This window comes from Adiantum capillus-veneris, chromosome 22, assembly GCF_014529385.1.
Source record: "Adiantum capillus-veneris isolate H3 chromosome 22, ASM1452938v2, whole genome shotgun sequence".
Taxonomy (NCBI): domain Eukaryota; kingdom Viridiplantae; phylum Streptophyta; class Polypodiopsida; order Polypodiales; family Pteridaceae; genus Adiantum; species Adiantum capillus-veneris.
This window is the reverse complement of record NC_140952.1, coordinates 99246936-99267027: the sequence shown is the minus strand read 5'-3', so window position 1 is coordinate 99267027 and position 20092 is coordinate 99246936. Positions and strand designations below refer to the sequence as shown.

Below are 20092 nucleotides of genomic sequence, written 5' to 3'. Positions count from 1 at the left end.
GGGTGTATGAAGTGCACATCAAGGACGAGCCCTACTGCACATACCCTAATTTCACCGACAAGGAGGCCAAGAAAAAATCTTATTTGGCTTGCAAGCGCTTGTGCTTCATTTTGTCGAGAGTTCTGGGATTGAGCCAAAATGAAAACATGTTCATACATCAATCCGTGCTAAGCAAAGTACATGTCTATAATTCTCTTAGCCATGAACACATATCCAAACTTAGAGTAAAACCCACGATTGTACAATTTTGTGACACATTTTTCACTATGTATTGTAGCTAGCGAAGTTGATATCGATTGGATAGGAATTGGACCTTTGCAAAGATGTTTTGAATTATCTTGGTTTATAAATATTTTAATCGCTCTTTTTGTTGCGTGTGCGTGTGTGTGTAAGAGAGAGAGAGAGAGAGAGAGAGAGAGAGAGAGAGAGAGAGAGAGAGAGGATCAAGAGGATCAAGGGAGAGAAAAAAGGAGCAAAAGCGATGGTGAGAACAATGTGGGATCAAGGTGTGTTTACCAAGGAAAACAATTTGAGAGAGAGAGAGGGGGGGGAGGGGGGGGAGAGACTGAAGGAGGATCGAGAGAGAGAATAAAGTTGAGAAGAGAAGAAAAGAATCTTTTTGAAATTTGCTCGTCGGATTCCAAAAAAGCACTCGCAAAAAAATATTTCCCGATTTGAAAAATGATTTTTCCCAAACATTGACCACGATGTCCTGTCTATAGACTTTCATGAAACTCCTTGATGAGCTTTTGTTGAGTGTCCCTATCACAAATAACCTTTAATGGCATCCCATTCCTTTGTTTGGGATTTTTGCACAAGTAACCATCTTGTAAGAAATATCCATATGCTTTTTTGTGTATCCTCTTGAATTCTTGTTTGGTCCAATCATCCTCCTTTGTCAAGGTACTCAAATACCGACCTATGAGTAACCATTCTCCTTCATACATATCCTCTTCAAACCATTGCAGTGAACTTATGTAGTATACATGGTTACCCTTAGCATGAGATATAGTGTAGAAATTTGCCCCTACATCATCAATCTCATCCACCATCTCTTTCTCGTCTTCATACCTTGTCCTAGAAAGCATATCTGCAACTAGATTATCTTTCCGTGCAATATGCTTGATTTCTAGATTCAAGTACTTGATGTATGCAATCCATCATAGCATAGAAATATTAGGAGTTGAATAGCTTGTGATCATCCGAAGAAGAGGCAAGCAATATTTTTCCACAATCACACATGCTCCAATCAAATGGTACTTATCACTTTTCAAAACCGTAACTATGCACCACAATTCCCTCTTCATCTGTGGATAATCTCTTTGGCGAGTATTTAGAACTTTAGCTCCAAATCTCACCACATATGTCCCTCATCATTATCTTCCCATATTGCCCATGGTAGGAATAAGACGTAGCTAAGTAGATATTAGATTGGTTTACTTAATGGAGAGAGAAAATTTTCATACACGAGAGATTATAGAGAGAGAGAGAGAGAGAGAGAGAGAGAGAGAGAGAGAGAGTACGATATACGTGGCTCACCCAATGTGGGCTACATGCATGGGAAAGCAACCACTCAATGGCTTTAGTACTTCAAACTAAAAGTAGGTTACAAAGGGATTATACCTTTAATGGAACTCCCGATTGCTTCACTCTCATCACCTCACACACACCTTGTTTCATCAACTTCACAATAAATTTTGTGTGTAGAAAATGACTCCTTTTATAGGCCAAAAGCGTTGTCTTCTCTCATGAGAAGCAGCCGTGTGTAGGCGCCCTTGTGTAGACAAGTCCGAGTTGAATTCTCCCATGCGCCCATGTGTGGCCATCCTTCAGAAGACAAGTCCACCTAAAAATTAGCCACCAGCCAAAGACTTCCACCCACCAGCTAATCGATCAACCGATGAAAAGGGAATATTTAGGTGATGGCGTGAATTTTTGGTTTTTTAGCAAGTGATTTTTCTTACGCACAATGGCTTCTCCTCATAATGGGAGCCTTTCAAATGTGCGTTTTTTTTACTAAAATTTACAAAGGGTAAATCAAGCTCCATACTTAGCAATCTCCCACTGATCTCCACACCAAATATGTGTCTGCTTTCCATCCTGGCTTCTTATTCTTGAATAGGAAGCGTCCTCTGGGATTTGTTTGAACGATGATACATACTAGAGGTATTAGATTCATTGAGAGAGTTTTGATTTGTTGAACTTGCCCTATCTTTTGTTCTACATCCCTCATAGAAGGGCTAATGGTATTCCTAGTCATGGAGTCAACCTTAGCACATACCTCTGTATCTCTCTTTACGCCATCTTTTGTATCAACAACTATACTTGTGGCAATTTGCGACACAATTTTCAATCATTTGCGATCATCATGCTCTCAATGAGTCCTTCGATCATCACATCATCCCAGTGGCTATCAACTTGTTGAGGAGCATGTCCACTTGAGAAATCTACGCCAACCTTTAATTCTCTTCTGCAAGGGTCTTGTTGCCTCAATTGCACTCTCCTAAGTGCTAACAACATACCCACCATGGTTACCACTTACCCGCAAAGCCAAGAAAAAGGCACAGAGGAAGGCACAATGGAGGTGGTGAGAAGAAGAAGAAAATGGATGAAGCGGTCCTGTAACCACCTCAAGCTGCTTGCAAATTTGTTGGGTAATCTCTTCAAGAAGTACATTCAATTGAAAGAAAAAGACACAAGCCTGTAGTGACAAAAGAGCGTGTGTGCCAAATAGGGAAGCAATCCCAACTCACCTTCTATGGATGGATGATGATGGCAAAACAATTCCAATGAGATTTCCAGGAGCTTGCTTTTTCATTTGTATGTGTGAAGAACATGGTAAGGCATGGTGCAAATTAGATCCTGTCGTAAAGTTCCCTTCAACAAGCTGCAAGGTAAGATAGTGGTTAACAACGACTAGGACCCCAGTCTTTTGTGGCGACTTTTCATCTGATCTCAACTCTCGAGTTCTGCTACCATGTCTACCATCACACTGCTTTTGTGTTGTTCTACTTCTATGAACATACTAGCATGAAATTAAAGAAAGCAAATTAGATGTCTAGATTCGCCAGCATATGCCTTTTGAATCAAATCTCACAAAGGTATTTTGAGAACAGAAATAAAGAAGTTAAATTAAATTACATGTCTAGACTCTCAGAAACCACTACACATACTCTCATAGAGTTACATCTACAGATTCCTCAGTATATACCTTTTCCAATTAACGTTCCAAACGTATTTCCAAAGCTAAGCACACCACCATACAATGGATTTCAGAAAGGACATAAACCACAGCACTGTTGTTTAACAATCAGAGTTTCAAACTATACTATTTTATTTACAACCCCGCCTTCCTAAAGCTTTAGAGAGCCTTATGACTATTGCATTTAGCCTATTCAATTGGCTCTTCGTATCAACAACCACTTTCTTCAATGCTGCTATTTCTTCTTCCATTCTACAAACCTGTACATCTGCTACATTTATCTGGTATTCATCTTCAGACTTCTTGAAAGACTATCAAACCACAAACACGGCTCCTGAATGTTGCATTCCCCTTGTTGTCAGGCTCGCGCGACTCTGCCCATATTTGCATCAGATATCTCCCAATCGCTCAAATGCTGCCTCACTCACTCCATTTGCTGATTCCTCTATCTGCATCTCTTCGACGTCAACCGCTTCGATCTCAACATCCATTGCTTACCTACAATGTATATACATTGTTATGTTGAACATGGCATGCAGAAAAAAAATCAATTATTAAGCATCATGTGGACTGTACAGCACAACAGTTGTTGCCTCGGCTCGGTGCAGCAACGGGATGTATTCATCACCTAGCTTGGGCAGCCTCTCGTCCGTCCCGACACTCCCGACATTGCTTGATGCCTCGTCACCAGCAGGCGTCTCGATTGTGGGGCTCGTATCGGTTAACTTCTTACTTTCACACCCAAAAGCAACCAGACATGTGCAAATGTACTTGTACAAATTAAACAGAGTGCTTAATTTTATGTATCTCTCTATGTCTGTCCAGTGGGATGTAAACCAATCCAACCTCGGTTGACTATTTTGATACAAATCATCTGCAACAAAGATTGCCACTACATCTTGGAACGTCGTCGTAGATGGGAATGTCATGCAGGTTCAAAGAGCTTTCATCTTTTTCACACTCATCCCTTGCCCCTGATACGAAGTGATCCATGTCGAGGAAGGGTAGTACCTTTCACTTCGCAACATTTTGTGCAAAGTATCCAAGAAATTATTTTCAAATGGGTGCCGCATCTAAAACCTCCAAAACATCAAGGCACAATCGAAGATATTATTGTACGTCAAGCAAATGCGGCTCTTTGCATCGTTGACCCCATACAAGCTGTACAATTCTATGCCTTTGTTCATCTCTTCCGCGGTTATGTTGTACTCGACTTTTTGAAAGTAGGCCTCGTCGTCGTCCTTCAAACAATACCCAATCACACCCTCGAACGTGTTTATTCTGCCTGAATGCTCGGCAAAGCACATTTTCCCCAAACGAATTCTCTTTATCCCAACCCAAATAAGTTTTCGCCTTTTTGTTTATAGCTATAAGGGAGATGCTCATTATACGTATGACCGTTTGAAAATACAAGTGAAACACACTGCCTCCCCTTTCCACCGAGAAAATACCAACTACTGTCTCTTTCACCAAGAACTCCTTCACTCGAGCTAAGAGATTGATATCTATACCAGCACCGCCTACAGCTACGGTGACGCTAACTTCCGTCATTTTTTTGGGTTTCCTCTCATCCCTTCCACATTTCTCTACTCTCGTCAGTGGCGGCCGGCCTTTCTTCTTTGCTACACGACCAAGGTCATTCACTACGGCTCTCCTCCTCTTTTTAGGCGGGCGGGCCCGATCTTCGGCCGCTCCTGGCGCTAAACTTTTCAGTCGCACCATTGCACTTGCATAGACACCGACAATTCATAACTATCCGACCATATCCCCCCCTTCTTCCCCGTTCTTCTTTGCCTGTGGGACATACGCCCTGCCTCATACACTTTCCATAGTTACTATGGTCTCCAAGGCTCGCCACCTCAGCCGCCCACAACAGCTTGCAACGCTCCTTCCACCTCGCCGTCACAACCGCACACAACAGCACCCGCTCCCTCTCTCGCCCTGCATCGCCATTTCACTCTGTCCAACTGCCGTCGGCGCTCCCTCCACCTGGACATCACAGCCGGACAGAGAAGCATGCAACGCCTAGCTCTCTCGCCTTGCCATACCCGCATGTAGCTTTACCCTTGATGTGCAGCTCTTCTCCCTCTCAGCCTTGCAGCTTGTCATCCTCCCTTCCAATTATCCCCACCCACATAATGTCAATGGCAACAAAAACATACCTGGTCATTCCTCAACAAAAACATACCTGGTCATTCCTCCTGCTCAACCTCCTGAGAGTATTTTATGATACTTCACAGGAGATGTTGAGAGAGTTGGATGCTGTAGAGACGGGCCTATCCAGAGTATCACAGGATGGGGAACACACTGAGTATGGATGACACTTGATAGACATGGGGACTGCACATGGATTGGCCATCTTGAATGGCCTACAGAGATTTTTCGCAACGGGGGGTTTTACATGCTTTCCACACATACATGGAGCTAGCACAGTGGATTATGTCATGGCACAGCCGAGCCTCATCTCTAGTATCCAGGATCTCACGGTTGGACTCAGACCAGTTGGTGTGACAGTGGATCATGCTCTTGTGTCGTTGACCATCTCTTTTCAGTTTAGTGTAGCACACAGGCCTCGGGCAGCAGCCCCTACTCGCTACACCTTCACACGGGAGACGGACTCTGTATACATAGATGGGATCTACACACGCCTGTACAGGAGCCAGGGCAACCTCTGGAGGAGCTTACTACTATACTACCATAGACACTACATGATGCAGCAGTAGAGGCATACCCACATAACCAGCCTGAGCAGAGACGCCATTTGAGGAGCATGCCTCAGAACAATTGGTATGATGAGGAATGCCGGGACACTAGAGCTAGACTTCAAAGGGAGGTGCTTTTAGGGGACATCACTCACAGACAGTCACAGATTGACTTCCGACGCCTGGTGCGGCGGAATAAGAGGGCATTTTTGGCTCGCTTAGAGCAGGATCTATACCAGCTATTCTTGAGTCAGTACTCACGTGAGGCATGGCGGCTCTTTCATGAGCACCCCCCTCCCCCCCCCTTCCATCACTTCTATAGAGGCCTGGGGCCAATACACATCATCTCTGTACACAATTCTTCCCGACCCCCCCAATCCATGCCCACACACATGTGCTTTTTTTACCGCTGAGATGGTGAGGAAGGCCATTGACAGGATGAGGACTCGGAGAGCATATGATCATGATGGCTTAGTGGCTGAGAATTTCACGCATGCCAAAGATCTACTGGCAGAGCTTCTAGCAGTTATGTTTAACCGTGCCATGTGAGGGCTTGCCTGATACTTGGAGCCTATCTACTATTGTACCTATCTTCAAGTCGGGAGACCTTATGGAGCCTGGGAATTATCGCACTATCATGATTGGACACACATTGGCACGGTTGTACGCATCTATTCTTGAGCAATAGTTGAGTAGATGGATAGAGGCAGGGGATACGTGCAGCCGGGCAGGCAGGGTTTAGGAGGGGTTTTTCTACTCTTGACCGTATCTTGACACTCAGAGCCATCATTGAGGAGGCAGATCACATGGGAGACGGATCTATTGTAGCTTTGTGGATTTCCGCAAAGCATTTGACACAGTACCCAGAGCTAGATTGATGCGCAGATTACAGCAGATGGGAGTACCCACAAAGCTCATTTGGGGGGTCATGGCATTATACAGGTCAGTAGTGGGGCATGTACGCACCTCAGAGGGTCTATCCACACCGGTTCACTCAACTATTGGGGTGAAGCACGGTTGCCCGCTCTCTCTATTGATCTCCGACTCTCCGGAGGGGATGCAACGTCACTTGGATGCTTTGCATAGGTTTGCCCAGAAAAGTGGTTTGTCCGTCAACCTTGGTAAAACCAAGGTCATGGTATTTAATACCACCCCACAGTGGATCAGGAGGTCAGCGCCCACATTCACATACGGCCAGGAGACAGTGGAGTATACATCTGCTTACACTTACCTTGGAGTGGTTTTTAGTGGGCCAGCATTTTCATTGAGGAGGGCAGCAGGGACTAGATTGACCAGAGCCCATGCAGCATTGGGTAGATTGGAAAGGATGTGTTCACAGGTTCAGTTTCAAGAGCCTCGGACGAAGCTCTGGCTCTTTGATACTTTGGTGGCTTCTACATTGCTTTATGGAGCTGAGATTTGGGGACCTTCATTGGATCATCACAGGAGGACAGCCCACACTGATGGATGGGGGACATGGAGAAGCCTCTGGTCTCTATGATCTTGCGGCTCATTAGAGCTAAGGCTTCAGTACCACGTGCTATTGTCTGGGCAAAGCTAGCTGCCCCTATTGAGTGGTTGAGGCACTCACCAGATCTGTCTCCTTCATACATCGCATGTGGGAACTTCCTAGAGACAGATATGCCCGCCTTGCACTTGAGTCCTCTCGCAGTTAGCCATGCAGGGAGATACAACATGCTGGTATGGGGAGATGACATCATGGTTTCAGGCGCATGGGTTCAACATAGACAGATTGCCTCCCTTCCAGTACTCACTGGATGCACCCTCTCTAACTCTTACACAGTCCGAGATCACCAGGTTCATCAACCGGGACCTGACTCATCTAGACACCAGGAGGACATGGATACAGCCAGCAAAGGAGTTGGGCACGAAGATGGCTTTCTACAGAGAGCATCTTCTCCAGCTTATGAAGGACGGTTTTGTGACGAGACCCAGATACATGGACACCCACTTGTCTCATGGGATACGATGTGCTATTCATAGTAACAAGCAATGGCCATTTTTAGGTCTTCGTTCCCCGTTCCCATCCCACTTTCCCGTTCCGGATTCCCGTTCCGTGTTTCAGACGTGAGTATTCGAAACAGGAAATGGCATTTCATGCATGTTGCCGTTCCCCGTTCCCGTTCCAATTTCCCGTTCCGGGTAACTATGGTGCTATTGGCCAGATACGCACATCTTCACACCAGCTGTGGATCGAGACTAGGAGAAACAACGGAGTACTAGTAGGGGCCAGAACATACCCCCTATGACATCGAGCCTGAGACAGAGTTGCACTACACATGCCACTGCCCCGTCTACTACGAGATACGAGGCCGCTTCCATTGCTTGTTCAGAGCGGAATTTGGACCACTCTCCAGAGTCATGCGATACGAGGATCAGAGATGCCGGGTTTCTGTTTTTGCTCGAGTTGCGCAGACACAGAGAGTGTTTGATGAGAGGAGAGATTAGCCAGTCTTAGAGACAGATCACAGACTTCTTTAGAGCTGCCACTGGACATCTGGAGGAGCTACTACCACAGCAGAGCTCGTCGCCTCACACCAGAGGCACACTAATCGACTGAGCTGGGGAGAACACAGCATCGACGAAGACTGCATCAAAGGATTCGGATCACTTTGGCCCAACATACACGACGCCCGGTCAGACTACTGACCATGGAGGAGATTGATAAGATCCACCAGCGACCGATGCTCGATCTCTTGTGATCTAGCTATCCTAGGTAACTGCTTAGTTCACACCTAGCAGTTTAGAATTCCATAGTATTTTATTTTGTCATCTTGTTACTCTGACTTTGTATCAGATCCACCACATTGTAACGTTCTGGTCTCATAGGTCATTTTGACCTTTTGAAAACGTTAATATAACATTTCATCTCATTTCATTCTCTCTCTCTCTCTCTCTCTCTCTCTCTCTCTCTCTCTCTCTCTCTCATCCAGCTGAATCAAGTCCTATCTGATGAGCCTGGTAATCTTTACCCTAGTGAGGGAGATGGAGGGTGCATCCAGAGAGTACTGAAATGGGGGTAGCTGATCCATACTAAAGCCATGTAACTAAAACCAGATGCCATCTCTACATACCAACATGATCTATCTCCTTGCAATGCCAGTTGTCGCGAAGACTCTAGTGCTAATCGAGCATATTTGTCTCTAGGGAGAGCCCAAGTGCTATGCATAAATGAAACTGATCGAGTGAGTGCATCCACTACCAATGGAGGAGCAGCAAGCTCCGCCCTAACAATGTCATGTGGTATTGAGGCCTTGACCCTAATCATCCGAGAAATCATAGACACCAGGGGCTTCTCCATACATCTCCATCCATCAGTACTGCTAGCTCTGCTATGATGATCAACTGAGGGGCCCCATATCTCCACTCCGTACAGCATGGCCGAAGTGACCAAAGTGTCAAAGAGCCAAAGCTTTGTCCGAGGTTCCTGGAACTGAACTTGCGAACATATCCTCTTAGTCTCCCCAATGTTGCATAGGCTCTTGTCAATCGTGTATCTGCTGCATGCCTTAGGGAAAATACTGGACCACTGAAAACCACCCAAAGATAAGTGTATGTATCAGCATACTCCACAGTCTCTCGACCATATGTAAAAGTGGGGACGGACCTCCTTACCCACTGCGCCGTGGTGTTAAACACCATTACCTTGGTCTTACCAAGGTTCACAGACAATCCACTGTCCCGTGCAAATGCATGGAATGCATCCAAATGAGAGAGATCCAGCAACAGCGGAAGATTACAATTTTTTTTAGTCACAGACAGAGGAGTCCGAGCAGCCCCAACAACATAACAACACCAGAGGCATACTGCTTGATCGGGCGATAGAGTTGGGGTGGTCCCGTCACCCACGGATGAGGGGGCCCTCTCGACATCGACGCAGACTGAGACAGAGGATCCATACCATACTGGCGCGACGTAAAAGCCGTCCCGACAGAGTGCCTACCTTGGAGGACATTGAATCTCTATAGCCTTTTGGATACTGATGTATATATATATGATGCCTCGACTATCAGAGAGCTCCATTGTATCAGCTCACCCTTTGTATTCCCCTTGTATCAGCTTTCACCCCAACCCCCCCACCCACTATTTTCTTTTCAGTTCTTTGTACTTTTTGTACCCAGACCTCATATTAGATTCACCACATGTAACCTTTTGGTCTCATTGGTCATTTTGGCCTTTTAGAGACGTGAAGGACTGCTGAGGACGGGAGGACTGCTGATGGCGTGAAGGACTGTTGAGGGTGAGCTCCTCTTTGCGCACGTGAAAGACTGCTGCTGCCCCTGCTCTTTGCGCGCGTGACGGACACCATGGCGGGCTGCTGATGCCCCTGCTCTTTGCGCGCGAGAAGGAGACCATGGCGGGCTGCTGATGCCGCCCTGAGGCTCGCACTCACACTGCCTGAGGCTCGCGCTCACATTGCCCTAAGGCTCGCGCTGCACGTCTGTCCCGCGCAGTCCTACGCGTAGCACGTCAAGTTGTTCTACGCGTAGCAAGGCCAAGAGTCGCCCCAACTGTTCTACGCGTAGGAAGTCAAGATCCCCTACGTTTAAGTTTATTTCAATTTTAAGCCCTAAGGTAAATTTTAAGTCTAAAGAGATTTTAAGCCTTCTCTTTGCGTCCAATTTAAAGCGATTTAAGGCCTTAAGGTAAACTGGTTAAGTTTGCCATACTCTCAGTCCCTCACCCTAGTACCCTAGTACCCTATCCCAGATTTGGGGCTCGGGTTCGATGGACCCGCCTACCGAAGGGGAAGGGCCGGGTGTAGATAGCTACACCACCCCAAAAAAAGCAACGGCTACTTTCAAATGGAGAAATAGAGATACTGTACTATCACCACGATCCTTACGCGTTGGAAAAACCTCCAGGATACATGATGAGCTACTGATGGAGAAGGTCCAGGTGATGCTCAAATCAGAGCTAAACTATATGAGGGATGACATCAGGAAGGAAATGCACGCGAACGCCGAGAGCTACAGGAACTCCATGTATGGAGACATGATGAGAGAACTAAGGAGAGAGATCCGGGGGATACGGAATGAGGAAATTCAGATCGTAAAAACGGAATTACAAAACCTAATCAAGGCCAAAGTAAATGTAACAGAATGCGTTATGCAAAAGAAACTTGATGAGGCAGTAGCAAGTTTTGAAGCATGGAGGACAAATATGGAAAAGCACATGGAGGAAAAAGATGCAATAATCGAGGAGCTAAAAGGAGAACTTGCGGCTTGCAAATCTGCAACTAAGGAGAAGGGAGACGACCAACCTTCGGTGCTGAAGGAGCTCGAGGACATGAAGGATCAGATGAAAGCTCTATGGGAAGGAGATGAACAGAAATCGAAAACGGCATCTTCATGGGCAGAACGTCTTGTTAAAACACAAGAAAAGGTTGATGAAGCTGAGAAATGGATTGAGGATGCGAAGAAAGGGAAGGCCCAAATGCCTGAGACCACACCTACTTCCACCATTATTAATATGACCATTGAGGAAGAGCAGAAAAGGAAGACTCGGGCTCTGCATGTGCGGGTCACAGGAGTCATGGACAAAGAGAATGTAGATAAAGAGGTGAGGGAACTGCTACAACGCATGGGCATCACAGAGCCTACTCACACAAGTGCATGGAGAGTGGGCAAGAAAGGAGTCGATGAGAAGGGAAACGTAAAGGATAGGGCACTTATTCTCCACTTCCCGAATATAGAAATAAGGAAAGAATTTCTAAAGAAGAGGCCAACTCTTAAGAAAACCGGTATTTTCCTGGGAGATGACCTTACATTGGCACAAGTGGCACACATGCAAGAGTTGATGCCAGAGATGAGGGCAGCAAGAGAAAAGGGGAAAATCGCCTTTTATAGAGGAGGGAAAGTAGTGGTTCTGGAAAAGCGCTCATCATGACGGTGTGAGACCTATGGGGCGACGCTCCGGATAGCAGTGTGGAATTGTAATGGATCATATAGGCTAGATGTAGGTGCCTTTGAAGACAGCTTTAGGGACAGAGACATAGTTTTCTACTTAGAGACACACCAGATACCGGGACAGCTTATGCCACATGTGAAGGGGTATTTATGGAAAACAGCTGGTCGACCAGACAAGAGATCTCTACGAGGTAGCCGGGGTTCAGGAGGAGTAGCAGTCTTATTTAAAGAGGAGCTGAAACCACTACTACAGATTATCAGGAAAGATGAACAAGCAAGGTATATGTGGGTGAGAATGAGAGCCGAGACAGGTAGATTTCTATATATCGCTATATGCTACTTCCCTCCAAGTACATCAGTCTACTCCTCACCTAAAGGACAGTCCCCTTTCTCCATATTGAATAATGACATATGGGAGTTCTCTAGAGATGGCGACATCGTTCTCTTAGGAGACTTTAATGCCAGAACGGCCAACTCTCAAGCAGTATTCTATGATACTTCTGAGGAAATGCTCAGAGAAGTGGATTTATCACAGGAGGGGCTTACTAGAAACTCACAAGATAAAGAACACACTGAATATGGGAGACATCTCATGGAGACGGCAACTACACATGGTTTGGCCATACTTAATGGTCTAGAGAATTTCCCTTTATCTGGGGGATTCACATGCTTCCCGCACAGGCATGGGGCCAGCACAGTGGATTATGTCATGACTTCACCAAGCTTTATTTCTAGTATTGAGGACTTTAAGGTGGGACCCAGACCGGTTGGGATTGCAGTGGATCATGCTCTCTTGACCTTATCAATCTCCTTCCAATACAATGCCTCTCAAGTGCAAAGGAAGAAGACGCACACAAGATATACTTTCACACCAGAGACTGATTCAGTCTATGTGAAACAGATCTATAATAGGATGTGGGCAGCCGAGCTAGTATATACTGTAAAGGAGATTACTTCTCAGCTAACAGAGATACTACATGGAGCAGCACAAGAGGCATACCCACATACTCAGCTAGATCAGAAGAGAGGATCTGGGAACATGCCTCAAAACAGTTGGTACGACGAGGAATGCAGAGAGACGAGAACCCAGGTCCAGAAAGAGCTTACACTTGGGACCATCACATATAAGCAATCTCGGATTGCTCTTCAGCGTATAGTACGTCGCAAGAAAAGGGCATTTTTAGCCAAACTGGAGAAGGATTTATATCAGCTCTTCTTGAGTCAGGACTCACATGAGGCCTGGCGTTTATTTCACGAGCACTCATCGCCTCCGACAATTACTTCTCCTGAGATTTGGGGTCAATATGTAACATCATTATATATGGTATCTGGACAGCCTCCATTACCAGATCCGCTAGAGCCATGCCCTGCTACTAGTACTTTCTTTACTACGGAAATGGTGGGAAAATCCATTGATAAGATGAAGACAAGAAGAGCATATGATCATGAGGGTCTAGTAGCAGAACATCTGATCCATGCAAGGGATCTACTTTCAGAAGTCCTTGCTCGTCTGTTTAATCGGGTCATGTGTGAAGGATTACCTGGATCTTGGAAACTATCTACTATCGTACCTATTTTCAAGTCAGGGGATCGTATGATACCCGGGAACTACCGTACCATTATGGTGGGTCACACATTGACCCGACTGTACGCATCCATTCTGGAACAAAAATTGAGTAGATGGGCAGAGAATGAGGGCATAAGGGCAACAGGACAAGCTGGATTCAGGAGGGGTTATTCCACTCTAGATCTCAGAACCATTATTGAGGAAGGAAGAGCAAGCGGGAGAAGGATGTATTGTTGCTTTGTGGATTTTCGGAAAGCTTTTGATACAATACCAAGGGCCAGATTGGTGCGCAGATTGCAAGAGTTAGGGGTCCCCAAAGAGATTTTCTGGGGGATCATGGCCTTATATGGGTCAGTAATAATTGGTTATGTATGTACTCCAGAAGGGGATTCCGACATTGTTCATTCCACCGTTGGAGTAAAGCAGGGATGCCCACTGTCCCCTACTTTATTTGGTATGTATATAGATGAGGTATCAGATTACATTGATAGAGAGGGTGACAGAGGTGCTCAACTTGCAGGGTCATGGATCCCTTTGTTGTTGTATGCAGATGATATTGTATTGATAGCAGAATCACCAGATGGAATGTAGAGGCAGTTAGATGCATTACATAAATTCGCGGAGGACAGCGGACTGTCGGTGAATTTGGGTAAAACCAAAGTTATGGTGTTTAAAACCACACCGTAGTGGGTTAGGAGATCGGCACCTACATTTGCATATGGCCAGGATACAGTAGAGTACACAGATGCATACACATACCTTGGTGTGGTATTTACAGGACCGAAGTTTACTCTTAAGAAAGCACCGGAGGCTAGATTGTCCAAAGCCTCTGCGGCCTTGGGAGGGTTGGAGAGGATGTGTTCACAAGTGCAGTTTCAGGAACCACGAACAAAACTTTGGCTCTTTGATACTGTGGTGGCTTCGGCTATGCTTTATGGGGTCCAGATATGGGGACCATCTGTGGATCAGGATAATTGGAAGCCAATGGAGAGACCGTTGGTATCTATGATTTCCCGAATGATCAGAGCCAAGGCCTCCGTACCACATGCGATTATCGGAGCGGAACTAGCTGCCCCTCCGATAGAAATTGAAGCTCTTACCAGATCAGTGTCCTTTATACATGGTTTGTGGGATACAAATAATTGCCGATATATAGATTGGCCCTCGAATCCTCTCGACAGTTAGCAATGAAAGGAGATGCATCATGCTGGTATGCGCAACTGTCTTCGTGGTTTCAGAGACACGGGTTCAGTATGGAAAGATTACCCCCCTACCAATACTCTCTTGAGGCTCCATCACTGGCAATCACACGAACGGAGATTAATAAAATCATCCGCTCTGATCTTATACAGTTGGACACTAAGAGGACATGGGTAGGCCCCACACAAGAATTAGGCACGAAGATGGCCAACTACAAAGGAAACTTCCTACAGCTATCTGAAGATGGTTTTGTGATTCACCCGAACTACATGGATACCCACCTGTCTCATGGTTTAAGATGTGCTATTGGTCAGATTCGTACATCCTCACACCAACTGGAAATTGAATTTGGCAGATTTTGGGAATCCCACCTGAGAGCAGAATTTGCAAGTTACGCGGAATGGAGCCGGAGACAGAATTACACTACATATGCCATTGCACTGTATACTATGAGATACGTGGGCGTTTCCATTGCCTATTTAAAGAAGGCTTTGGACCTCTAGATAGAGTCATGCAATACCAAGATCAAAGGTGCTTAGGCCTGTACCTACTGGAACTACATCGACATAGGGATAATCTAATGAGAAGACAAAGAGCACTACAACCTTAGAGGCAGATCACAGATTTCTTCGGATCGAGAGAAGCAGGAATGGAAGGAGAAGCAAGAGGCCAGCAGCGAGCACAAAGGAGTACCCACATTCATACCAAAGGCACCCTCATTGACAGGGCGACTGAGCTTAGGAAATCGAGACGACCACGACCGAGATGCAGAAGCACACTTCACCGGAGGAGACTACAACAAAGGATTAGAAGCATTCTAGCCAGACACCCAGAATGCTCCTAAGAAGTTTATCTAATACTTTGTATTTAGTTTTTCGCATTTATTTTCACACTTTCACACTTTTTAGACATTGTACAAGATTCACCACTTTTGTATCAGTTTGGTTTCATAGGTCACTTTGGCCTTTTGAAGACGTTAATATAACATTTCATTTTTCATTTTTCATTTCATTTCATCTCTCTCTCTCTCTCTCTCTCTCTCTCTCTCTCTCTCTCTCATAACAGGTCTTGAGTTCAACTCTCGTCGGATAGATCTTCAAGGTCTCTTAAGATAGCTTCCTACGACGTTAAGATTCTCTTCTTCTTCTTCTAAGCAAGATTTGGGCAAAACAAAACAAAAGAAGGTAGTACTTCACAAGCACACCACCGGTAAAAGCTTTTAAAATTCAAGGTCGAAAAGTTTATCGTGATAACCTGTGGGTTCCAAGGTGGATCAATACTGGCTTTGTGGCCAAAACTTTAAAGCAAGAGTTTAACAGCGCTCTCAGTCAGTCTGTCATTAGGACTCAAACTAAGTCACCGGCACACCATTTCAAGAAGTTGTGATACAGTTATGATTACATGATGTACAAAGATCACACTGACCTTATCAAGGTGTGCACCTTTGATTAAACCTGGAAGGTCTGCCATTTTGGGGCCCTTTGAGAAACCACCATCAGCCTCCTTGGAGCTTCCAGGAAGGTGCCCAAGATTTGGCATCAATGTTGTAAAGGGGTACTCAGCAATTTCTGGCTTTGCTCTTGTAACTGCAGCTAGAAGAGAGGACTTCCCTGCATTTGGTAGACCCTGTAGAACACAGACAACATTAGGAGCAGACTAGAGATAGCACTGCAACGAATGAAAGTGAAACTGTTCACATTTATGTTTGCAAACAACTTTTATAAGCCAGTTCCAAAAAAAGGTCCCCGGGATACGGGCCCATGTATCTTGAGCTTAAAATGACCTTTTAAGCAAGTTTCAAAAACTGATCCCTATAAAATTCACAGCATTTGCAGGCACTGCCAACAATATTCACCATGGGCTCTCACTCAGAGTAAGCCACCATTCCACTTCTGTCAAGGCTATCACTTTTGTCCACATAGCAGGAAGCTGGTAAAATTGTGCTTACTATTTGCAAGCAGTAACTCTTCCACATCCTAGGGGATTCAGAGGGAATCACTCGCTCAGGAGATGTAGAAGAGATAAACATGGAGCCCACAAACACATGGAGGACATCGTAGCCAGACTGAATAAGACACATAAAGCAGAAGAAAGAAGGTACAAATACTGGCAAGATGGCAATCGTGTAGATACAATGGGAAAGGCAGTACATAAATGATAATTACCAATTAGGCATGATTGGATGTTATAGCAATTAGCCCCACCCTATGCAAGAAAACAAGCAGAATAGATATATTACAAAAAAAGGAAACTCTCACAAGTTTGGAATGTGAAACAAGAAAAAGGAGACAAAATAAGATTGCCCAAAACATGGCAGATACACGGTGCTACCATATTTGAAGGTTTGAACATGTTACCCATAAAAAACAAGGAGAAAAAGTTGGCAAAATAGCTATCTTGTAGATGCAACAGTTTCACGAATTAGGCAAACTTTATAATGTGAGTGCGTGCAGAGCGTGCGTGCGATGAGTGCAGGAAGGAGAAGACACACACAGCATGTGGTGGAGCGCAGGATGAGAAGAATATTCAATCCACTCATTATTGTTCTATTAAACCAATAAGTGAAATATGTTAGTGATGGGTTAATGGGTGTCTGACCTAATTGACCTGAAACCGTAACAATCTCCCTCTAGAAGGCCAACGTGGCCCAAGTGGCCTATGTATGTACACCCATCATCTCAATGCAATATGCAAACCGCTCTAAGGCTAAGCTCTTTGTAAGAGTATTTGCGGGGTTGTCATCCAAATGGACTTTGACAAGCTCAATGCATTTGCTAACTAATATATCTTGTATCACATGATACCTGACCACTATGTGTTTCGACTTCAAGTGAAACAAGGGGTTCTTAGCTAACGCTACAGCACTCTAACTATCACAATGCACCACTGGAGTCTGATAAATGCCAAGGTCTCCCACTAGACAAGCTAAAAATATGGATTTCTTGCTAGCACTAACTGCAGCGTACTTTGGCTCTGTGGTGGCAGATGAAGTGCAATCCTGAAAACATGACCTCCACAAAACGGTTGCTCTAGCAAACAAGAATACATAGCTAGATGTGGATTTTCAAATATCCACACAACCCGCATAATCTGCATAATCGAACTGTATTCTGATTGCAAAGCCTGCTTCCACTTCACTCTATTGTCCATCTGAATGGCTTATTGGTAGCAGGTTGGCTCTCCGCAGTCAGTGACTAATAAATAGTCTAACCCTGGTTGCAAATCTCCTCACTGCCTAACTGTTGGAATCCACTTTCTCTAGAGCACTACTAGTGGTACTAGCGGTAGGAAAGTCACAAGTAGACTAAACTGTCGGTCTAATCTCAGTTGAGGCTACATTGTCAAATCTAACTTTTCGACATTTCACCTCTTTAACAGGTTTCCTATGCATCTTTGATTGATTGAAGATAAGAAGCGAGCTCCTAATTACTCGTTGAGATTCCGGATGCGAGAGATAGTATCCCTTGGTAGTCGGCCTCATGTTTCCTGGGGTCCCATGGCAGAGGGTTCAGCACGCTCTCTAGGTGATTGGTTACAATTTTCAGGCTTGTCAAAGGAGCTTCAGGGCTTTCAACTAACAGCGCATGAGAGGGGTGCAGAGCATGTGTCAGGACATCTCAGAGGCAGTACCAGCTGAGTGGCTCACACCTCTCGAGTCAGCAGTACCCAGATGGATGGGAGCCTTCACGCGACTGGAGGTTCTCGTCTCAGTTCGGGCTTGCTCAAAGAATATACCCTCCCTGTTTTTCGAGCTACAGGGTGAGGGACGCTTACACCGAGTTGCAGTAGAGGCCCCGCATGTGGCAGAGTGCTTTTTCAGAGGATCCGAGTGGTGGGCATCTGTGGGAGGACTTGTGTCATAGATTCCGACCCAACAGTTCTTGAGTCTGGCCACTGGAGACTATGGGCTTGGGAGAACTGTCCACTGGCACGAGTATAGTGGGATCCTGGAGAGTGGCTCTGGAGGGACCCTTTCTCCTCTGCACACCACCTAGGTGTTCCTTTCTTTCAGTACACTGTTTGACTGGGAAATCACATACTAGCAGCATAGAGAGAGGCTCGTCCTGCTACAACACCTCATTGGCAGGAGGAGGGTCTCACAGCTGAGTTCTTGGCAGCTTTTTGGGAGAGGTTGTGGGACTCCATACAGCCGAGACGAGTCACTTTGTTCCAGTGGCTGGTTGCACACAGAGCTACAACAATTGGGAGCTGGCTTGTACATAGTGGTCTCTTGGCCGCATGTGCAGCTTATGACCATCTCGTGGAGAGTCAGTGTCACTGTCTTTGGGACTGTCCTTTGGCACAACAGGTGTGGCTTCGTGTTCTTTGGCTGATGCTAGCTCTTTCCACATCTCCGAAATACACTTGAGGGGAAATTGCTTGGTCCACTCTCATGGGCCCGGCACTTCAGTTTGAGCTATCTTCCATTAGCAAGATGATAGTGATGCAGGGGGGTCGACCTACACTCCAGCTTGCCACAAAGCTTACTCCACAGAAGTGGTACAGTGAGAGAGAGGAATGTTGGGAGCTCATCAGTGGCCTGACACTCTGGTTTATCTAGCGGGCCCGCTGCTTCCACATCTTCGAGGCTCGCCCTGTACCACCAGCAGAGACTGTTCGCGATCTTTGGCTAGAGCTGATCCATACTCTCAAAGGACAGCTAGAGAGACTCTAGGGCAGCTCCGATCGCATGCAGGAGGGCAGAGAGGCTTTCCTTCGACTCTGGCATCCTGGGCCTTTTCACCATGGTCCAGGGTGTACTCAGATGGCATTACTTTCCACCTGTGTGGCTTTTCCCTCCTCCCATTTCTTGATTTAGCGTCATTGTACATATGCTATTTTTTCATTGGGAGAGTCTCCCCATCATGATTGTTGTAGCTCTCCGTAGAGGTGGTTGTAGCCCCATGGGCAGTTTCATTAACTAATAGTCCTCGGAAGAAAAAAAAAAAGGTGTAGCTAGATTCAAGTACAGTACTGTGTGTATTCACGTGTGCATGTTGCCTGTGTAGATGTGGTATATATGTATATGTATGTAAGTCAATCACTTGATCTCCTAAAAACATTTCAGCCAGACAATACAATGGAAGACATGAGGCAACAGAAATGAAATGGATACTAACGTCTGCAAAAGGCCTAGACGACCTATGACACCAAAAGAGTTTACATCATCATGATAATATGATCCATATCCTGGCATGAAAAAGACTAAACAAAATACCAAACGACCTACACAACAATGATGTCACATGAAATCTCTCATAGGCTTATGCCTCATGGCCTCAATCATAGAGAGAGGATATTGAGAATGTCCATAGCTCTGTGGGTGTGTGCATTCATATACGTCTCATACCATACCATTCATAAGCTATCTCAACTCCCTCTTCCTTCACAATCTACAAAAACTTACCTACGGACAGCCATGTGCAATCTAGGGCCGCAAAATGGTCCATTCACGCTGAGGATTATGGGCATAGCAGTGCCCATCAACATG

General features: G+C 45.5%; 1 protein-coding gene across 2 annotated transcripts; it reads right to left on the bottom strand.

Moving 5' to 3' along the window:
- Nucleotides 1–3247: 3247 nt before the first annotated feature.
- On the bottom strand, nt 3248–16731 carry LOC147429897 (putative GTP-binding protein OBGC2). Of its 2 annotated transcripts, XR_015185909.1 has the most exons (4): nt 16550–16731; nt 16027–16227; nt 15856–15934; nt 3248–3700 (listed from the first exon to the last, which is right to left on the bottom strand). XR_015185909.1 is itself a non-coding variant. In XM_086496091.1 (3 exons), the coding sequence occupies exons 1-3, from the start codon at nt 16679–16681 to the stop codon at nt 3683–3685; spliced, it is 351 nt and encodes a 116-aa protein (XP_086352217.1). In that variant the 5' UTR covers nt 16682–16726; the 3' UTR covers nt 3248–3682. The 2 variants fall into 2 exon arrangements, 1 of the variants encoding a protein (XP_086352217.1); XM_086496091.1 differs by lacking the exon at nt 15856–15934 and having other exon boundaries at nt 16550–16726.
- Between the last annotated feature and the right edge of the window lie 3361 nt (nt 16732–20092).

Excerpts from the sequence above, each read along its gene's own strand:
- LOC147429897 (XM_086496091.1), bottom strand. The coding sequence starts at position 16,681 with ATGTGTCTTATTCAGTCTGGCTACGATGTCCTCCATGTGTTTGTGGGC. Across the intron at positions 16,228-16,549 it reads AGAGTTACTGCTTGCAAATA|GGTCTACCAAATGCAGGGAA; the intron begins GTAAGCACAATT and ends TGTGTTCTACAG.